The following is a 23,027-nucleotide window of genomic DNA, read 5'->3' on the forward strand; positions in this document are numbered from 1 at the left end:
TCTTTATTTTATTTAATTGCTATTTTCTTACACGAATGGCTCGATACATCTCTAATCGTTTGGAGATACTATAATGGTTGTTTTTTTTCTTTTTTTTTTTGGACGATGGAGAAATCGCGTGTATTAACCCTATCGATGTTATGGTTGTCGATGTTTGATCGCCAATGCGCCAAGTAACGGAGGAAACGCGTTTTTCGACGATGGAATGTAAGATCGGAATTTTGGAATAATGTCCCCTTTTATCAATAGCAAGTCAGCTTAGCAGAGTTTTTTTTCACAATTAATGAAAAGACGGTGGTGACTTACACCCTTCTAACTAACCCTAACGAGGGTGTTAACGCCCTCGTTGGGAATCACTGGGTTAGGATAAGGTTACCATATTTATCGAAGATTTGTCAGATAGAGAGCATAGTGCCCGAGTGGCATGGTGGTAAGATGCTCGTCTACCATCGTGGAGGTTGTTGTCAGGGTCCCGGGTTCGAACCCAAGGGAGGATATAGATAAGATATTTCCCCAAACGAACTCGAGGCGACCACCGATAGACAGCACCTTCACTTCCAACCCATCTCACTAATGGCAGTAAATTGCAATATAGCGATATGGCCAGAGTTGGTGTTTGGTGAAGTAGATAGAGAGCATACGAATTCCTTGCCAATCGCTTGTAACCGAAGGGGTTAATGCTCATCTTGGCGATGAAATAGATAATATCTAACCAGTGAAATAGGGTCTTTCGTCTAATAGCAAGTCAATTTGGCTACAATTTTAAACAAGTGGTAGAAAACCGGTGGTATCCCTGCGGTAGAAAGAATGATTGTGATATTTCTGACTTGTCAACTGAGTGTTTGTAGTACTTGTGAACTGTAGACTTTCTTAACCCCTTAACGATCACGAAAGAGACATCTCGTTCTAACTAAAATGAAAGAAATCCGTTCCTGCTCTCCCTGTTTCCTTACCTCTTTTCTTATCACGAAGCTTTTTTATAACCTTATGAACGGAAGTTGTTTTTTTCTCTCACCATTCTTTCTATACTCCTAATTTGTTTCCTCTCCACAAATAATGTATCTATTTGCTGTATATTCATGAGAGAGAGAGAAATAGATCAAGGAAGGGTGAGAAGGTGAGGGCGAAAGTGAAATCGTGAAAGCCATTAATACAGGATTTTCCCCCTTATGCATTCCTCATATGCGAACAAGGAAACAAGTTTTTTGAGTTTTTCCGATAATTCGAATGTAAATCATCCAAATTTGTGGCCAAAAGCCTGTACGCAAAGGGGGGCTAATGGTTTTTTTTTCTGTTTTTTGGTGGAAGAAATAAAAGAATCTAGGCAGGAGTTCTCAAACTGTGCGCCGCGGCGCCCTGGTGCTCCTCCAACCTATGTCGGGAGCATCGCATAGTGGTGACCCAGACAAGAGTTTTCCTGAGAATTTTCTTTGTTCAACAGCTCTGGGGAGCCGGCGGAGCTCGTTAATTAGCATCGAATAGGGTAGAGAGGCGCCGACCTAAGGAACCAAATAACGTGTTTTTCACCAAACAGCCGGTTCGTTTAGCTAATCATCACTTTGATTTTGCTACAATTTTGCCAATTAATATAAAACCAGTTGTAACCATTCGGGGAGGGGTTGATGTTCCGCGGTTTTCGAGCATCGAGGAACGAATGCGAGCCGGCAGCCCATTTGAAAGAAGTATCTCGGCAGAGTGCAGGCGGACCTACAACACGTTACTAACATAGCATGGAAATTCAACCATTTACCATCTTCACCTCAAGATATGGAAGGCAGATTGCGGCACCAGTAAGAAAACAAAACAAGCACAACTCTGATAATGTAGATACGTTAGGGGCCATACATTCCGGCATGAACCGATTCGGTAGAAATCCCGCAGAGGAATGTGTACGAGGTGCATGTACGATAAGCAGAAGTGGTGACCCTGCGATTGAGTGACTTGTGTCGTTTGGCGACGAAATAAAAAAAATCTAACCAGCTGATTAACAGCAAGCCAACTTAGCTATCCTTCACTCTGATTTGCCTTCAGTTTTTACAGATAAGGAAAACCCAGTAGTGACTTTGTGGTCGAGTGACTGCTTTCTTAGGAATTTCCACTTCCGCCAATTAAAATTTAAATGTCTCATGGCGCTATTTTTGAACGGATGGTTTTGGAGATCGATGGCGTTTTTGAGGACGAGGGTCATTTTTCAAGGGATCAATCGATCGGCCTTTTTCCTCCTTCGGTTCTTCTTGAAGACGCGTGAACGCCAGAGAAAACACGAATATATGTCATCCATCCATCCGTTTTACGGCACCGCGGAAAACACTTCCGCTTCCTTTTTTTTTCCAACCCAAAGAAATACAAACAAGTCACTCATATCGCATCCGGTCATTTTCTGCTCGGCCGAACATTAATTTATTTCGGCCGATGACAAATTTCTCTCATCGTGTCCATTTATTTTTTCCCCTCTTCTCTGGAGGAATGGGATCGGTAGCCGTGATAAATGGCTATTCAGCTCCGGTGACAGCCGCCGTGACGTTGTGCTATGACATTAAGTACATACTTTGTGGACACGGCTTCTGACGAATGACTTCCAGGGAAATATGAAGGAAAATGCCCCGGGAAAAAAAAAATCCCCGAAATTATTCATCACCGAGCTTATTTTATCATAATCTACGGTCAGATGCGTAATATTTCCTGAATTTATCCAAGAGGTTAATGAAGCATGAGATGCGAGTCAAAAATAACCATCGATCACATTAGCAGTTGAGTTAAGAGACCGATTCCGACGTCGCTGCACTACTGTTTATGCAAGTAGGAAATATGAGTGGCGCCATCTGTCTTCGAACCAAAGAGACGCTGTCCATGTACATCCCGGAAAGTTACTTCGATTATAATTTCGGTTGTTATCGAAAAATCGAGGTTAGTCAGATTGTACGAGAATAAATCTGATAGTTGCAAAAGCTCTACACTAGGTGATGGCAAACTAACTATATGGGGGGGGGGGGGTTATTGGTGCGCAGGTCATCGTCAGGTCAAGTTGCGCAGTTGAGGATGTTAGGAATTTTACATGAGGCGAGTAAGTAAATCCAGAAGAAGTAAATATTCAGAAGGCCATGATAGTTTGAAACTGATACCCTTTACGTTAGAGGTTCCGTAAGGAATATTAACGTGGGTATCTGTGTGCCTGGTAGTTCAAGTTCAACACTATGACTCCATCAAACCAGATACGACCCTTGCTCTGTCCCTTCTGGGGACACTGATGACTAACGTCGACCGTCAATGCGTGCGGGGGAAAAAAAATACACAAAAACATTCACATCAATTGAAGAGATTGATTCGGAATGCAAATGAGAAAAAGAGGAAAAAATAATTCTGGAAACCTGGAAAGGAGTACAAAAGGGTGAATTTTCGGGAACGTAGGAGGACGCTGGAAATTACACCAAAAAGGAGGACTGGTAAACTTGGGAACAACTCACTTGGTAGTGAATTTACCATGTCGATAGTAATGGAGTAATGCTCGGTATGAAAAAATAGCAAATATATACCCGTATAAAATTGCACAGCCATATGTAGTCTTTGTGTTTGAAAGCTTATGAAAAGACTCGTGTATGGTTTGAAAGCTTATGGAACAGCCGTGAATTTTCTCGTTTTGATTCTCAGGCACACATCGCGTATAGCCTTTGTTTAAAACCCATGGATATAGGATATCGCGTATACAGGGTGTTCTGTTAATGGACTGACAAACTCAGAGTACAATGGAACATGGTGTCGCAAACCACGTTGAGAGGGTGAAAATGGCGAAAAACGCAAGCAGGTTTCGACGTCATGCTGGAACGACAAAAAACTACAGCATTAACTACAAAAAGACTTATATGATTAACTATTACGGTTTCTTCCATTTGAAGAGTGCGTACATTGCGCTGTGTCCCTGCATCACGCCGTGCTGGGTGGGAAGTCCCCGTCTCCCGTAGTAGTCGATCGATCGTGGCGAAATTAGTATGGTGCGGACAACGCCTCATCGGATATTGCTGTTGCTACATCCGCTATGCTAAGTGCCCATTGCTATCTGCCCGACCGTAAATCAGATGCATATCAGCGTACTTCTCGTTCGTGTGGAGTCTGCCATCACGACACTCACATTGAAGCAGATAAAAATATGCTACACGTGCTTACTACCGCGCTAATTTACGTCGTCCGCAGCGCGTGATCCCACCCCAGCGCATGCGTTTCACGACGCTGGTTACTTCAGATATGGTGAGCTAACCCACGAACGCATTCAGCGATCAACTGATATCCACCTTTCCTCTACTCTGGACTCAGAGCCTGCATGCGTTTTTCGCTATTTTCACCCTCTCAACGTGGGTTGCGACACCACGTTCCATTGCAATTTTTGTTCCTCTTGATGCCTCTAACAACCCTCTGAGTTTGTCGGTCTACTAACAGAACACCCTGTATAATGCCGTATATTTAAAGACGTGTGTATTGTGTCGTTTTGAAGCTTGTGGATTAAAAGATACAGCCATGTATTGTCTTCTTTTAAAGCTCTTAGGTTAAAGGGTACAACCGTGTATAGTTTTCGTTTGAAAGCTTATGGATAGGCTCGTGTATGGTATCTATTGAACATTTATGGATACAGCCATGTATAGTGTTCATTTGAAAGCTCGTGGATAAAGGTTGCAGCCGTATACAGTTCTCGTTTTAAAGCTTATGGACGGAATCGTGTATTGTCTCGTTTAGAAGCTTATCAAATGGATTTTAATCTGAATTATGACATTCACAGTTTTACGAACCAGTTATTCCTGGTCTTTTTTCATTCAGACTTTATTCTGAATTTTCTAAAAAAAATTCATATTATCTCTGAAAATTTTAAATTATTAGGTTTCTTAGACACACACACGCACATTTTAGTGGCCTATTTTCGTGCCTGGGATGATAGAATGTAGGAAAAATGCAGGGAGGGCGGTTATAAATACTGGTCACCAGTTGATGGACTTTGTTGATCCGAATGAAAAGTTCTACCTCAAAACGCTTTTTTTTTATTTTCCCTTTGTATCAATGAAATTGCTAACGGAATGCACTTGAATGGTTCTCAGCCTGAAAAGAAATGTAGAATGTTACGCCACTACCGCACTTTTCGGAAGCAAAAAAAAAAAAAGAGGCATTTCCACAGCGGTGGCGGCGGCATCCCCGTGAAATTAAATTTTTCCATTCCGTTCTCTCGGCTTGGTATCTGCCAATCAAGCTTCGGTATTCGCGGAATGTTCTTCTGGGAATACTGGCTCTCTCTCCATTCTTTGCGGGACTTGGATCCGTCCTGTCAGTGGAGGCGTCGATGAAACCAAACTGCTCTAAAGCTTTTCGTGCCTATCGTCTCTATGAAAGAATTTTAATATGTGATAAGGTTAAACGGGGTTATATGAAAAAAAAAATCATATTATCAGTGAATTTGAATGCCTTTTAAGACTATAAATACTATAAACTATTTTAAGACCATTTGATACTAATGGTCTGGTTTTTGTCGCCAACTCTGTTTTCAGATCAGGAAGATTTCATTGTTATATTCCTAGCCTCGGTGGCAGGTCACTGGAAGTAATTCGTTTCAATGTTAGGCAAATTGAAAAGTGATGTTAGTAAGATAAAATATACGTGTGAGAAGTAACTGCCTGAAGGCTGAGAACCTGTTTTGCTAGTCGATTTATACAGACCTAAAAAAAATTTCGGTTTTGAGAATGTCTGAAGTTCTCCACCCATTTGGTGTTTTTTGACGGAGACAAGTAAAAGTCATAGCAGAGCAGGTCTGGACTATAGGGTGAATACTGCAGCACTTTTCAATATTTTTCGATGGATAGAGTGACGTATGTAGATAGGCATAAACCGTAGCCTATCCTTGTCAAGGGAATTTATAACGAATTGATGCATACCAGGATGTATGGTGTGTGTATTACATTGGAGCCCCACCCCTCACGAACCCATGATATCAGTCATTTGCTTTTCGTGTTCGAGAAGTGCTGTAATTTGACTTTCGTAGCATTATCTCAACACGCACGGCATGACGCGAACATTGGCATATCTCACAGTACGCCCTAATGTTTACAACGTATCAATGGTCTTAGGGCCTGACTTTGATATGAAGGGGGGGGGGGGGGGCTTAGACTAAGCAAGAATTAGGGGGTTCCGATCCCGTTACTAGTCAAAGATGTTCGGTTAGTGAATTCATGTTGTAACAATTTAGGACACCGTTTAAATGCTCCGCTTGAAACTATGCAGAAATCAATTCCTCATACTCGATGAACCCCGCGGTCTTTTGTCACATGACGTCATGCTGATGTGGTGCAGTGCGCCTGTGCACGAAATGTTGTCGAAATTGATCTGAGCAAAAAATAGCACACCCGACCTTCGCAATAGTTTGCGGCTCTAGTCACTTTTCCGGACGAGGGTGCAACACATAACGCAGAACTTGCTAACTTAACCCAAGGGCTTGCTAATCACACCGGCCAAAAAGCTTAGCTCAGAGTTGCTGGAAAAATATATACAATGGAGAAAACCTCCCATAACAGACACTCCCGTGAACAGATGCTTTTGCAGCCGAATAACAGGCCTTCCATGTACTTCGACATACATTAACGGACACTTCCAGTTAGCGGACAACAATTTCGGACCCACATGGTGTCCATTACCGAAAGGTTCAGATTCACGAACATTGGTGAGATTCGGTCATTATGCCCGATTTCCGGTATAATTAACCAGCACTTGAGAAATCCGAGGCTTCAGGTCGTCATATCGGTATTGGTGCCTAAAATTTACTATGCCTGATTACTAAATTAGAGTCCGAGGACAGCAAAAAATGAAAATCATGTTAGGGTGCCAATCATAAGGGAAAGACATCCCCCCCACACCTTTTTGGAGAAAGTTTAAAAAAATAATTTTTTGGACCGTTTTCTCTCCTAATGTAATTGGCTCCTTAATAATCATTGCCGATGCCTACATTTTGTTTGGATTTGCCAAACCCCTGTAACTCACTCATCTCCACTATGTAAAAACATTGACCTAATTGCATCGGGGGTGGATGAAAATAATGACTGAAAAGTAGTTCATCGACCAAACCAAATACAAGTCGATGCGTTCGCCGTGTCTTTGATTATTTACTTCTTTAATTACAGAAAACGTGTCTCAAGATGTCTAATGAGAGACATCCGATTGGAATTATTCTGTGAATTACAGTACCGTATTCACGGAGTTTTCGATTAATTGGCGGTAATCTGAGAGAAAATTCCTCGAAATAATGAGTCTCTTAAGTTCGTTGTAATGTCGGGGCATTAATATGAAAACATACACTATTCAAAAAGGCCGTCGGTATAATGTTCCAGATTTAGTGAAATTTAAAATATGCGTTTTCTCCTCTTTTCCGAGGGGTGTTTTTCCTCCCGGCACCGCCTAATTTATTTTTCCCCTCTCTTCTCATCGTCGTCCGGAATTTTCTAATTAAAATGAGCCGCTTTCCCCAAAATTAAAGCGAATGCTAATTCCTTTCTAAATTTAAATTCGGATGTGGCGGAGAATGGGCATCGGTCGTAAAGAAATGTTTAACGACTGCTCCGTCGTCTTTTGTGCTTTGCGTGTGTGATATGGAAAGAGATCCTTCAATTCAATTTTACCGACCGAATTTAAAAGTTTCGGCTCCTTTTTTTCCCCCTAACGCTTTGACGACTCCTTCCGTCTTTTCTATCGATTCAGTGATCTGGAATTTTCTAATCGATTCTTCCATCGTCTTTTGCGCGTTTTTCCCGTATTCCTGGGGATTGTTCAATTTCCATTGATGATGATGATGATGATGTTAATCATGAGAGTGAATTTGTAGCTCTTACCTACGCATTGTGATTGAAATAAATCCCACTCACTTTTTTTTTTGCTAATGTAAATTAATGTAACATGATACGCTCCGGAATCGACGGGGATTCATAGTGACGAGTCTCTGTTTAATTGGATTTTCAAGATTTCGAGATCGAAACTGATCCCTTACCTGCAAGTAGAGATGGGACACGAATATAGTGATTTGGCGAAATACAGTCGGTCCCGTTTTATCGGATATCAACGGTTCCAGCATACAATATCCGATTAAGCGGGGGGTATCCAGTTACGCTGCTAGCAATTCAACTGTCATTTTACAACGTCAGTATAGTTTGTATAATGAAAACTGATGACGGATCAATAAAGCTTCTCGAATAAATCAGACAGTATAGATATCAAGATTACCCATGGGGTCAACTGCATATATTGTAATTATAAAGAATATAACACATGGAACCACATGCATTTTTTCGTTGCCCGTATTATATCATCTAGATAAGACCATTTTTATTTTAAGGATCATGTTGATATTTTGACATTGTTGCTGAACTCTGTTACAAAATTTATTTTTCATGTTTACAAATTTATTTCAAAAGTTATTTATCGAAGTCGTTGCTGATTGGTAAAAATATCCTGAAATTCAGGTTTTTCAAGCAATCAGCAGTGACATTGAACTGTTAGATCATAAAAATACTAGCCCTTCAATGACACTGGTGTGTGGCTGTAAATAGATTAATCTTCTGAATTGGTGTGTGTGATGGTGACTTGTAGGAAAAAAATAGGGAAATTTTTTAGCGTTTGTGGGATATTTTGGGAGTTTTTATCAAATAAAAAGAATTATTTATTTTTATTCTTTTTTTAATTTTATGCTTTTTCTATAGCTAACTGCACTACCTATTACAGCACATTAATCATGAATTTGCAGGGAAAAACTTGCTCAAAAGGGAAATTTTGGCTCGATGAGATTAGTTAGTAAAACGAAGAATTTCTATTCATACAAATAAGTAATGGTAAAAAATAGTTTAGACTGCATCAACAGTTCTCATTATCATATTATATAAATATTTTATAGATAATTTTTTCGGAGCTTTTAGAGCATAAAAATCCTAGCCCTATTAATTACAATGATCACAATACCTAAGATTTTCACGTTTCATTTGGAAAGTTAGCGCCTTCTATCGGCTCAACAGGGAACAAAAGTAAAATAACTAAATGCACGTATTGAAGGCAACTTGAATACTTGGAGGCCAGTATCGCCTATCAAATGGGCTTATCTTAACTTTTGTAACATATTTCCTATGAATTTCAAATGTTTCATTCACTAAAAACATTTTGTGTGTAGCGGTTGACGTGTATTAACAGTTCACGTGTGAAGCGTAATATTCTATTAAACAGGGATAAGTCGGTGAAATCGTTATAATTAAGCGGGGGAACTTTAACATTGTCCCTATGGGAGAAATTTTGGTGCCGGAGGATTTCATCCGATTAAGCGTGGAGGGGGGGGGGCGACTGTAACTGATTTAATTTGTTGTCGAATACATCAGCTTTTCATGAACCTCATTATAATAGCGAACGAAATTGCTGTTTTTGATCGTGAATTGGGAAATGAATTCGAGGATAATTTTTAATGAACTGAAATCGATTTAATATTAAAAATTGACGCGTTACTGAATTAATATGAACTGATGTTCGTAAGAACTCACCGAATATCTGCTGTTGTCAATTGTTTAAAAAAGTATTCTTTTTAATGACATCATGCCGATAATCAAATTCAATAAACGGTAAAGTGTATACTTTAATATTGAAGCATTAATTTTGATGACTAAAAGCGTTAATTTGTACTGAAAGTGTTAATTTTGCTTTTAACACATAATTATAGAACGAATTAAAAGAACTCTTTGAAGCTGTCAATGGCTTGATATTTATCCTAATGCAGGGCTGGACAAGTTGCAGGTCGCCATGGCGTCTAGAAAATATTGGTGCCTAAATCTTTTTAAATGCGGTTGCTAAATTGTAGTAAATTTCTAAATTGGAGTCTAAGGGTGGCGCAAAATTTTCTGGTTTCATATACATGGAAAAAAAATTAAGAGCAAACATTATTTAGGACTATTTTTCTTGAGCAATATACCATGCTTAGCTCCTAAGAAATTTGGGCTGGCGCCTTAATATTTATTTCGATTTGCCAAGTTCTGTCTTCATGTCTTTTTGGAGATAAACATGCAAAAAATTAAGTGCCTTTTTAAGGGAACGTATTTTCCTGATATTATACCGAGGTGAACACTCGGAAAGAAAAGTCACCTGGTCTCCGACGGGGATGCGAAACCAGACGCTCTTGCAAACCGGGCAATAATACTACCTCTACACCACTGGAGACACGACTATATAAAAATATAAAAATCTCGTCAGCCAAATTTTTCTTAGGAGCCACGAATTTCTTTAATCCTGGAAAAAAAAGGGCCGAAGTGACTTCCCCCCCCCCCCCCCCACCATTTTTCCAGAATTTATTGATACCTCTGATATTTTAGCACAAATCCTGACTTAAATTTGGATTTTTCTCAGGTCCCAATTCTGAAATAGCACGTAGAAAGCTTTTACAGCCTATATTAATTTTATAGTCTCCATAAAAACTCGGTACCTGGGATTTACTAAACCAGCGGTTCTCAACCTTTTCTGACTCGCGTGAATAATTTGTGAGTGAATAATTTCTCTGGCGGAGCCCTGTTTAACTCGAGGAGCCCTTTTTAGTATATTATTTATATGGCGGTACCCTTTAGGCCTCTTTTTTGTTTATCTATCAAATTTATTGATTTATTTTATTATTCTCGAGTGCCCACGGAGTCCCAGGGGCACCGCGGAGCACCGGTTGGGAACCGCTGTATCCTAAACCATTTGACGTTTTAGCCAGACATGCGAGATACTAAAGCCATTCTACGAACATGTTATTCCGTACCACGGGTTAACCCGTCTTAACAGTTTGGCCAACAGGGCTTCAGCGTAGTTGTTCGTATCAAACAATGGCCGCAAATAGTTTTTTTTTCTAATTGTGAAGTTGTTTAGTTTTGATTCAACTTTAGTCTCGACCATGTCAGATTGGTTATTTTTTGGTCCCATTCACTGGTATCCATTTCCACGCATCTATTCTTCCTCGAACGTCCACTTCCCACGCCTGGAACATGTTCAATGACTAAATAATGAAAAACCCATTGATACTTGCCTAGAGACATCTGGGTAGAAAAATTAGAAGTAAAAAAGAATCTCATATTGCTTTCAGCTCCACGTTATTAAAAACTCGAATTTTTATATAGAAAAATATTTCCTACAGCATAAAAATCTCGTAAGGGGGGGGGGCATTTTTCTTTGATAACGATACGCCCCCGTAGATGATGGGGAAGTGGCTTTGTTAAGGTGGAATTTAATCTTTATTTCAAGGAAGCGCTACCCTTTTTATGGGCATTTTTTTGCTTTTCTGTGCTCCTTTTTTTTGTAGTATAGCGTCCTCGTATTTACTGTTCCGAGATGTTCCGACATCTTATAAAGGTTTCGCAAGATGTTATCCGAGAGTAGACGCGGAACCAAAGGAGAAGAAAGCGCGTGTGTGTGTATATATATATAGATAGATATAAAAGACTATCCGTGCTTCCTAAAACTCAGTTAAAAGCCTGTTTATAGGAGAAGAAGTGCATTATTTGCTTCTCTCGATAAGCAGAAGTGAATTCGGGAATTTTATTCTCCATCCCGGGATTTTTTTCCATTTTTTTTCTTAAGAGAATGTGTGTGTGTGTGTGGGGAAGAAAGCGTAGAGATGTTCCTTGGAATAAGCCTGGATGCGAGGGAGATAGAAGTATGGACCCTCTCTTTCCCCTGTGCCGAGAAGAAGAATAAACATTGAAAAGAATGAGTGGGCACAAAAAGCTTTAAGGAATTTTTTAGGTTATGTCCCGGAAAGAGGGAAATATCTCTTCCACCACCTCCTATTTCTTTGCGACATCTTTTGTTCGTTTTCTGAATAAAATGATATGGTATGTCGTTTTTTTTTGTATTACATGCCCGTGGATATCGATGAACGCACCGTGAAATTGAGACTGCTTTAATTGGAATTCATTGATGTGAAGGTGTATTCACTGTGGGTAGTTTTGTATTACAATGTTACTGAGTTTATACAGGGTTAGCATAAATGAATGACACGATTTTAAAAATTCATATTTTCAAAACTATTACGCATGATACAGAGCAAGTATATTACACATTGATTATTACACACAAGCTATTACACATTCATCGTGCAAGTCCTAATTCGGCCTTTATCTCATCAACCGTTCGTCGTAGAGGTATGGTTTCAATTTAAAAAATGCTTGAAATGTGTTCATAGACCACCCTGTACCAGTTTTGAAAGTTCAAATAAAGTGTGTCACAAAATAAAAAAAAATCTAAATTTTTTTACTGCTCCCTTGCCCTGTAACTTCCAATTACAAAATTGATGCCCTGTCTCTTCTGAGCCCAACCTTTAAAAAAAACATACTATATTCACTGAGATATTCGAGTTTAAAAAATCTGAGAAAAGTTGGTAACTTTTAAAACGGTGTAAATGAGGAGAAGGAAGCGTTCGTTATTTTTCCTCAGATTTTTGAGTTCAAATATCTCAGTGAATATTTCAGTTAAACAGATGGAATTGTTTTTGTTGGACTCAGAAAAGACGGGGCAAAACTTTTCTATTTTGTGGTTGGAGGACGGGGGTGGGGGGACCGTATGAAAATTTGGATTTTATTTATTTTGTGACACACTGTAAGGCCGCATTAACACTCACCCACAGAACACCCTGTATAATAAGTGATACATGAAGATAAAGAAAAACATTCCAAGTTATTTTTCCAGTCACAAATGTTCAATGCGTTAATCTTTCGTAACACGACAAGCATCTAATCTGTAATCAGATTCATTCCATATGTTTGGCAGTTTTACTCAGTCAATGGTTTGAAAAATAGTACAAAATGCAGCTGTTCCTATGCTGCCATGAACATCCATGATGTTCTTAAGTCAGCCACCTCGTTGGGCAGTTTGCCTGTTGTGGCGTTGTATTTGTATTTGTATTTGATGCGACTTGAAGAACGCTTTAAGTTCATTCAATGTTTTCGGCAGTTGTTTATAACATTGCCGAAAACACTTATTACCATTGCTTTAACGTCTCATTATCTTAGGAATATTAAGTGTGTTGATCCGATTAGTCCAGGGATTCTTAACCTTTTTTTTTCAGCCGCGACCCAAAATCAACAAGCCACCATGGAACTGTTTTTCTTTTTCGAAAACCAGTGAAACACAATAAGTGCATTTAAAGTATAACCGGACTGTAAGTAAATTTATACGACCCATCTCGTAAGTCCCTGCGAATGATGTTTGGGCCGTGACCCCTGAGCTCAAAATTCCATGGCTGTAAGGGTATTTATACGACCGACATCGCCCCTACGAGTCAAGATTGGATTCCGACCCATAAGTTAAGAACCCACGGATTAGTCGATGAAAATCATTTTTCGACATACCGCTCACGACACATGGGTAAATGATAGTAAATTATCTCTATGTGGGGAATAGACTGGGATTACGAAGGACCAGTCAAGTCTCACTTGTTTATCATTCGATTCAAAGTTCTTGGTCCTTGAAAGTCCTTTTTTTTTTTTTTTTCTCACTTTCTTTGTGAAGAAGACAATAGACCACGATGTCCTCCGAGAGAGACTTTGTCCGTTCAAACTCACAAGGACCGTGGACAAAAAATAATTTATAAATACATAAAAAAAAAAAAATCTTTATTGTTGGATCTTTGGAAAACCAACCTGTTCGATCAGCTGATCATTGACTCGTGCGATAATTGATTATCCCACATCCGTAAAGTTTTTTTTTTCCTTTCTTTCTCCCGCTTCCACGCTTTCCACGTTTATGAGCGGAAAAATCTTTAGCAGATGTTTTTGAAAGATTCCGTATAAAAGAGAAGGGGGGGGGGTCTGGGATCGACCACCATATATATTTGGATGTTTGAAATTAATTAAGAAGCTGTTTTGCATCTCCTTAATTATGTTGGCTCTGCTTTTTCTTGAAAAACTTTCGGTTTTTTTTTTCCGTGCCAAAACATTTATTTATGAAATTTTGGGCGGTGCTATGAATATACACTGAAGGTTAGAAATATTGGAACAGGTAGAAGAAATAAGAGAAATAGGATGGTGGAGGGAGAGGGGGGGTTGCTGTATTTGTAACGCCGATACAACACCGTATTTTGAGCATATGACCCTCATTTCGGAACCTTACATCAGTATGAGCACGTGACCCTATAAAGTGTCATGTGACCAGTAAAGTGTCTGAAATATATAGGGTGCATAGCACAAACGGAACCTTCTCTAACTGGAAGTATACCTCTAGGATCAACGGTTCGCGTGTGAAATTCCACACGCTGTTTACTATATACCCTGTTCTATTGAAGGATCAGACACACCTTTCTTCTCATTTTATTTGAGATATGGAAGCTTTCACGGCGTAAGGGTGCATCTGGAATTCAAAAAGTCGCCAATACTTAGATTGACTTTATAACCCGTATTTCCTAGTAATCCCCCAAAGCAGAATGTTTTGCGATGTTCTGCAACGACACTTCAGCCGACTGAAAATGTTCTGCGGCAAAAATTCTCATATACATAATAGCGTTTTTCTACACTTTTCTTAAAATTCTTCCAGATTGTCCTGCAACAGCACTGGTTGTTCTGCGCCGTACGTCGCACATTTCGGCACATTCTGCTTTGGGGCTAGTAATTTTGGCCATCTCGGCTTTTTTTTTATATAAAAATATGCTACCTTTTTCGTATTTAAAGAGGCCAACTCAAAATTGTATTCTTTACTGAAATCGAGGACTGAAACTATTTTCCCAACGTATAAATTATATCATGATAAACATGATTATAAATATTAATATTCATTTCATATTTGTCGTGCGTGCAAAATTTTTTTCCCCCAAGAACTGCATTTCGATCCGTTGCGCTTTGCTGTAACGCTTCATCGCTCGCCAATTTCTGGCAATTCTCCAGCGATACCAGTCATAATTGGTGGTTTCCCTTCCCGTTCGTATCATTTTTGGCGGTAATTGGCGATTTCTCGTATTTCGTGTTAAAAATTTACTAAATTATGTAAATAGTGTATATTATATAAATATATTATGTAAATATATGTATGGGAAATTCAAATGTGATCGCTGCCACCCAGCACTGTGAACGGGGGCTGTGTTTGATTGTTCCCGCCGCACTTTTATAGTATGATGGTAATTTTGTAGCCTTGAATATTTGTATGAGCTCGGGATGATATTTGTACCCAATACTACCTTCATAGTGGTGTTTATGTGCATTCCCAATAGTATAAGGAAGTGAAATTTTTGTAATGCAAATTATGTATGTGAGTAATTCAAATGTGAATGCCCAGCACTGTCAACGGAGGCTCTGTTTGATTGTTCCCGTCGCAGTGCGGGCTATGTGTGTATTCTGTGTATGTATATATTGCATGTTCTGTAAGGGGAAGAGCGAGCAGAACACACTGCTCAGCGCTGTGGACGGAGGCTTTGTCTCTTCATTTCCCGTCACAGTCGAGGCGCTGCATATATGTAATTTGTGTGCATTGTGTATTTGGACCATTCTCGGGTCTCTCCCGCTTCAACATGCCAGCTTCTTTTTCTTCTTTCTTGTCCACAAGTCTTTTCCCCCCTTCTTTAGAAATCCCAGGCTGCGGTCTCCGGCCCTTATGTGCCACTGGGCGCACGTGCAATTTTTCTCCCTAGTCATTGGATTCAGTCACCCATTTTTGTCAAATGGCTTGTACGTTGCATCGAGTTGATGGCTGTCTTCATGGGGAGAACGACGCGAGTAATTCGAAACTTGCGAGCACGGGGCAAGGGGAGCCACCACTATAAATCTTTGCTAACTTTTCCGACACATCTCTGCCTCTTTTGAGGTAACGGAAGTAAGGTGCTTTGCATCAGTCCGGGGCTGTGAGCGGTTCTATCTATCTATCCATCCAAAATTTCCCTCGAGGAAATGCGGTCAGCCAACCAATACTAGACACGTGAATCGTTGTTTGCACTCAAAATGTTCTATATGTGACAGCTGAATTGGAGTCTAAGAATGACACAAAAATTTCATATTTCATGACAGTGTCTTCCAACATGGGAAGAGAGGTTTGGAAAGACTACCATGGGGTTCCAGGGAAACTTCCTGGACACGGAAAAGAAAAAACAATAATCAAGACCATTGTTTTTGAGAAAAAAACTATTTTTAAGAAATTGGGCTGTCGCAATTTTTTTTCAATTTGTCCAGCCCCTGGTTTAGACAAAGTGTCTATGGACTCCTTGGAGAGAATTAATGGAGCCTTTTGAGAGATTTCATGGGGGCCCATGAGCTTTGATGGAAAAAAACAATTAATTTCCTATTCCAACTCTTCACATTAGTATATACCGAATATTTTTTTTAGGGGGGGGGGGGGGTCTGCGACCTTCATATTATTGGTACAAAGGGTCCTTAGAATACAAAAGTTTGAGAACCCCGTGTTTTAGGCAATTCCTTGCCCAACAGTATCCTTAGACCCCTCCAAAATAGAAACCCGGGGTGTGCCATTGGACATCCAACGAATGCTCTCTCCGGAAAACAAGGGTGATGTGGAAATCGTTGACATCACGTAAACAGCAATATCTCACCATGACATTCAAATACTTTCTCAGTACAAACGGGGGGGGGGGGAAAGCTAAATCCATCGCACTTTGTGGTACTTTATCTTACTAAGGGTACTTTCATATCACACTGTATATTCGGTACCGACACGTGTGAGATTTCAGATGCTGAGGACACGATGCTCCAAATTCACGTCGTATTTCCATGGATTTCCTCTGTTAGGTGGTGCATATTCAGATTTTCATACACAAAACACACAGGCGGAAGTCCGGATTTCATTTTAAGGAGGGAGGGAGATCTGCGCTTGTCTTTTTTTCCGAATAAGGAAAAACAAGGGTGAAATCCCCCCGGAAATCCATGAAGAGACGCGTCGTTCGTATCTTGTAAATAAATGGGTATTTTCGATTTCCTCGTGCATGAAAAATGCATTTTCCTGGAAAACATTTTTATTTATTTTTTTTTTGTTATTGTCTCGTACGCGGTATGGTGCGATGCATTATGGGAAGGGGGGGGGGGGGTATTTCTGTCCATTTTCCGAAATGGACGTCTTCCGGGGGGAATACACGGCCCATTTGCCTTGCCGTGTCGGATTTGCTTCGTCCATGTTTATCCGAGAAATATATTCTTTCGTATCTCACACATGATGTATTCGTAGATGCGCCCTGATGTGCGTATCCATTGGTCAGATGTATGTTTATTTTTTTAAGCTTTGTGTCTTAAGGTTATTTTGGGCTTGGAATTCTCTAATTTAATTATTAGATGATCTCGAACCAGTGTATTTTGACACTATCATTATGCGTAATATAATTATATTCCTAGAAATGGTTTCTGCGTCACTCCTGGGTGATCTCATGGCACCCAGTTCGAGATTCACTGTTGAAGGTTTCGATGATTAACCAATCAATTTTCAAACTTGGCAGCGTTTTTAACAGCTACATCCGAGTTTTATTCGAACAGACGGTGCTGTAATGGCGGTTTGCTGAAGTTTGTACTTTTTAGCAGGAAAATGCGGATTTTTGTCAAAATCTTGTTCCCTCTGGGCTTAAAGAAAACACAAATGGCTTTTAAGAAGCTTTTTTTTTATTTCATTTGCAACAAACGATGAGAATCCTGCTTGCAGCAATGAGTGAGAATCCTTCTTTGTAACAATGGGTTTAACGAGCACCCCCCTTTCTGCAACAATGGACATTTGACGAGCCTATTTACATCATTGGGGGGGGGGGGTCAATCAGTCTTCTTGCAATAATTTGTATTCATAATGTTTTCTCGAATTTAGCTAACTCGAATGATCTCCCGGTCTATGTATGCGTTGTTTTCATTTGAAACTATTTTATTCATCGCAGGTTCGAATGGAACTCTCGCCACCGACCCCTGAGCTTCAGTCATCAGGAGGTTCCCGTGGAGAGGAAGGCTCGCCAACTCCGTCACAGCTACAGCCAGAGGGAGGTCACCACGTCTCACCACTACTATCAACACGACGGCTACACCCAGCATTTCAGGCAGTCAAGTGCAGACCCGTTGCGACACCCATTGAACGGCCAACTTCCTGAGAGTAGATTTGCCAGTGTCGAATCCATAGCCAGTGCCACCACCAATTCCTCTGCCAACAACAGTAAAAGTCACCACCTTGCTCAATCGACCCCTCACCTTGCCAGCATCCAGAGCATCAACCGACTGTCGGTCAGTAACTTGAGATCCTCTGACACCGAAAGCGTAAGTATAACAAATACGTTGATTCTATTTTGTGCTTTATGTTAATACTGCGTTCTTCACAGGGTTCCCGGCGAACTAGAAACCTCAGAGAAATGAAAAAAAGTCAGGGAAAATGTACAGTATTTAACATAAGTCAGACAATATGTAAAATATTTGACGTAAGTCAGGGAAAATGTAAAATATTCGACATGAGTCAGGGAAATGCGTAGACATTCGATAAAAGTCGGGTGAACATTTTGGTGGGGATAAGATTTTGAGTTTTATTTCTTCAGGAGTTTTGGTCAGGGAGAATCGGGAGAAATTTTGAGTTATAGTCAGGAAAATGATTGAGTATGTTTTGCTGGGAACCCTGCTTCACATGAGTTCTCATGAACTTATTCATATGCTGTTTTTTTTTGTTTTTTTTTTTTGCAAACAATAGACTGACAACATGGTCACGAGAAGATTCAAGAAGGGATCTGTATACGATGCCCTGGCTTCCACGAGTGGCTTGGATTTCTCGCCAGTCGTACACCTGAAGTCTTACAATCTCCGTAGAGATGAGTGCACGGTGAAAAATGCGGTGGTACCTGCACCACAGAAGCCCGCGGCCAATGAAATGTGTACTGAGATAACTCAAAAGCAACGATCTGCTTCCATGGACATGACCATTGAACAACAGCAGAAGCAGCACCATCATCACCAGAAGGAACAACAGCAGAATCGACAGCCTTCGTCACCTCAGAGCTCTAAAAACTCTCAAACAACGGCGGTGGCGGCGGCGATGATCATGTCCACGTCATCTAACAGAGATCACAAACCGTATAGTAGTTCCCAGCCCCAATCGGAATATGGTGCCAGTAACTCTTCCTCTGTGGTTCCCGAAACAACCCGCGTTGCAGAATTGAATAGTCAACCGAATTGTGTCACTTCTTCCCACGAGAAATATCCATCTTGGCCTTCGAAGGTTCCGAGTCCGTCCGCTTCTTACCGGTCTCACTCGTGGACTGGTCAGACGGATTACCCAAAGGAGAAGATCGTCTACATGAGGCCAAAGAAATCTTTCAAAATATCAACTAATCAGCTCCAACCTGTCCTCGAGAAGTCTCCGGATTCTTCGGCCAATAAGAAGTCTGCGAGTGGATCTCCCGAAATCTCAGAAATGCAGCAGATTTGTTCAAGCAGTCAAACTCAGTTCAGCAGCACTTCTTACTCTGATTCTTCGACGAGTAGCGTCTCCGGTAACAACAAGTCTTTCAATTTCGGGCCTTACCACTCGCCGTGTGTCCCGCAGTGTTACGCTGAGAAGGATTACAACATCCATTCTCCACCGGAGAGAGACACATCGGCGAGCTCCGTTAAATCTGACAACGATGGGTCGCAGGGAAGCTGTTCCAACAGTTTCTTGAACCGTTACGAAGAAGTACTGAGACAGCAAGCACAATACTCGTCTCCGCTCTCTTCCTGGAACAGGGAGCCATCCTCCAACGGAACGCCGCAAAGAAGTTCCGCTGTCGATACACCTTTCCTCGACCGCCTACGCTTGGACAACGTGATGTCATCGTGGCCACAGCAACCACCTCCACCGCCCCCGCCACCTTTTCTGGCGGCACCGGCTGTCGTCGTTGCCCCAGTACACAACGACATCGAATTGTCGAGCGAGAATGGAACGTGGATGGGGAGCATGGAGAGCAGCAGCAACGGAAGGGGTATGCCCAAGTGGCAGGGCTCGTACAGCGACCTGAGCACTCTGAGCACACAGTTATCCAACCGCAGCTCCCTGTTCGATAGCGGCCATTCTACCATGCCTGAAAGCGGGAGACTATCGCCCCAGTCTTCTTGCGGGAGCACGATCGCTTCGGGATCGCTTCTCCTGGAAGGGCCTACTCGAGCCCAGGTCGTTGCCAGACACGGCTGCCACCGCGAAATCGTAGCCCATAGCGCCAGGGTCCAGCAACCCGAGAGGCACGGTTCCGAAAGCGTCCTGTACTACGCCTCGCGTCCGAAAACTGCCCTGTCTTTCAACGTCGATGATCCGGAACGGCCGAAAAGTCCCGAACCTGGTCCATCCGGTTTGCAGTTCAATTCTATGCCGGAGGAACCAGTACATTACCATCGAAGTCAGGCATCTCTGATATTCTCCTCTTCTCAAGTAGGAGGATACTCTTCGCGACCTTCCATGGAATCCGCGACCAATCCCCAGGACCGCCACTCGCCGAAGCAACGAGAATCAAGGAATTCCAATTCCGTTTCCTCAGAGGATTCCACCGTGAGGACGAAGGACGTTAACGACGACACATCTGGTTCTTCGTCAGACGTGAGCAACATCACTTGCATTTCCAATACACGTGACCCGTCGTCCTCGCCGAAATCAGATGCCTTCAGTCACGACGGGAAACGGACGCATCACGGACAAAACTACGAGACGAACGATAAATCAAAGACCACCACCAGTCAGTCCCACTGCGGCAACAATGACCTCGACTCTGTTATACAAGCACCTGGCGGTGATTCAGGCGACAGATTCAGGAACTCGTTCTACAGGGGATCTGTCGCGGATTCAGCAGCTTCTGCCCAGTACTACAAACAGATGGATGGCCATACCAGACAGAAGTCCGCCGAGGAATCGCTCATGATTTGGAAGGTGGACGACGGCAGTGACGAGGACAAACGACAACGAGTGTCGGAGCCAGACCTCAAGGCGATCCAGAAACAGGCTGTCCTGTCCTTCTACCAACGCATGTCCCTCGCAGAATCCATAAAGAGTTCATCCGGTCACGACGGGCCACCACCTCCGTACGAACTCCCATCGCCATCGAGGCTAAGGTCCTCAGTTCCTAAGCTCGCCATACTTCCGGACAGGTTCGCCCAGATCGATGGTGGTGGCAATAGTAGCAGCGGCAACCGCAAACCATTGAAACGTTCGGATCCGGGACCAACTAACCTCCGATCCGGAGAAACGGCGGCCGCTGAAAACAACAACCATCCTGGCTTATTGAATAGTCACAGCAAATCTGTTCCTAACCTGATGTCCCTGAAAAGTCAAAATTTCGAACCCGCTGCTACTAGTCAGCCATCAACGAGCGGCAAACAACAACAACTGTCATGGAACTTGAGTCAGCCGTCAGTGGTCAAACGCGGGTCTCCATTGGCTAGGGAAGAGATCATACCTTGGGATCAATTGCCAAGCGTTCTGGAGAAGCGGAGGGAAGCTGCAGAAAGGGTGAGTGTTCCTTGCTTTCTAATAATTTATCAGGCTCACCCGTTGAGCTGTATGAGCTAGGGCATCATCATTACCTAAACACCGCTACACACTACTCTGATGTTACGGGATCTCACGTCACGTCAGTGCCGTTGTGAATTCTGATTTGTGAAAATTCTCACTTCACATGATTCCCACCTCAAAGAATATTCACGAATCCGAATTCGTGTGTAGCGGCCTAAAGTGCTCATACGAACTAAAGTGCCGATGGGCGCATGTTCAATTTCCTGCGAAGGTGATGGATGTAAATTTAATGCTGAAAACTGCTATGTAATATTCATATTATTCAGTATCCATTGACTGTATCATTGAAACTTATAAATCGCTCTCGTCACCCCAAGGAAATGCTTTACGGGTGTCATTGTGCTTGGAAGTTTGGGGAGGTTGCTCATCAGAATTTCACATTTTTTTCGCTCTGTATCAACGTTGGGAGATGCCTGTTATACGGGGCCGTTCAAGTATTACGTCAGGGTCGATGGGAGAGGGGAGGGAGTTTCCGATTTGCTGACTTTTGATGACAAGGGGGGGGGGGGGTTGGATAATGCTTACGTCATCAACCACCCCTTATGAAAATATGAGTTAGGATTCAGAGGCCCAGAGCTGATGACGAAATTTTGCTTACGGGGGGGGGGGGTGTCAAAAATAGCTAAAAATTTGCTTCCGTAATACTTGAACGGCCCCTACTCTGAAATTTTAAGTCGATCTCGGAACCCCCCCCCCCCCCCCCCCCTACCCCTTTATAGATCAGTGTTCAACTTTTTTCTACTTGTACACCAGTGGAGTTTAGTTACCGATTTCGCGGACCGGCATGAATGGGGGAAATAATTTGAGTACCTGTGAAACACACATTAAAAAAAATAATAATATGAGAAAAATATTTCTTTTCCTCCGGGCTTGTATTTCAAAATCTACTGTTATACATGCAAAAAGCATCATGGAGCATCATGGTCGCTGCTGCCATCTGCTGTGTAAAAACAGAACTTTCTGTTATAATTTTCAGCAGTTTAGAATTGAACACTTTTTGATATCATAACGCATAACATTTATTTTTATGCTGCACACTGGTTTATAAAGATGGTTTTATTTTAAAAATTAATAACAAGTAGTTTCGATTCTATTTGATAGGTGGCAGCTGGGATCCTCGAACAAAACTTTATTTTTAAGTAACATTTTTTTTTCTCGTGATTTTGTTTTTTAGGAAATCGACGAATTGTTGGTTATTATCGGCTATTTCTCGTTTTTTTTCCTAGAAGAAATGTGGTTAACGTAGGACTGAGGGTTCGTAACCATTTGCGTTTCAAGGACCCCTTGTTCCAATTAAATGAAGACCATGGACCCTGTTTCCAATTAAGTGATGGCCGTGGACCCCTTTTTCATAATAGACTCAATTATTTTCTCATCCAAGCTCACCGACCCCTGATAGCTTTGCAAGAGGTCCGTAGAACCCCTGCACTAGGTCCTTGGAGTACTATAGCCTACGTCAAATTGCATTGCAGTCATTGAGAAAGATACGCATCTCGCCTTTGACGTACACTACGAAAATCGATATT

The 23,027-nt window shown here is 41.6% G+C and overlaps 1 protein-coding gene across 2 annotated transcripts in view; it reads left to right on the forward strand.

Annotated features, from left to right (window-relative positions):
• The window catches only part of LOC149070252 (uncharacterized), a 400,545-nt gene that overhangs the window by 204,433 nt on the left and 173,085 nt on the right, over positions 1-23,027 (forward strand). For both annotated transcript variants that reach the window (XM_089250039.1, XM_089250038.1), the window contains exons 4-5: positions 17,867-18,236; positions 18,658-21,438. In XM_089250039.1, the coding sequence (XP_089106165.1) occupies positions 17,867-18,236; positions 18,658-21,438 (3,151 nt within the window). The remainder of the gene's footprint in view (positions 1-17,866; positions 18,237-18,657; positions 21,439-23,027) is intronic.

The sequence above is a fragment of the Pholcus phalangioides genome, unplaced genomic scaffold (assembly GCF_987345545.1).
Source record: "Pholcus phalangioides strain wild (caught in Gottingen) unplaced genomic scaffold, Ppha-v1.0 ptg000022l_1, whole genome shotgun sequence".
Taxonomy (NCBI): Eukaryota; Metazoa; Arthropoda; class Arachnida; order Araneae; family Pholcidae; genus Pholcus; species Pholcus phalangioides.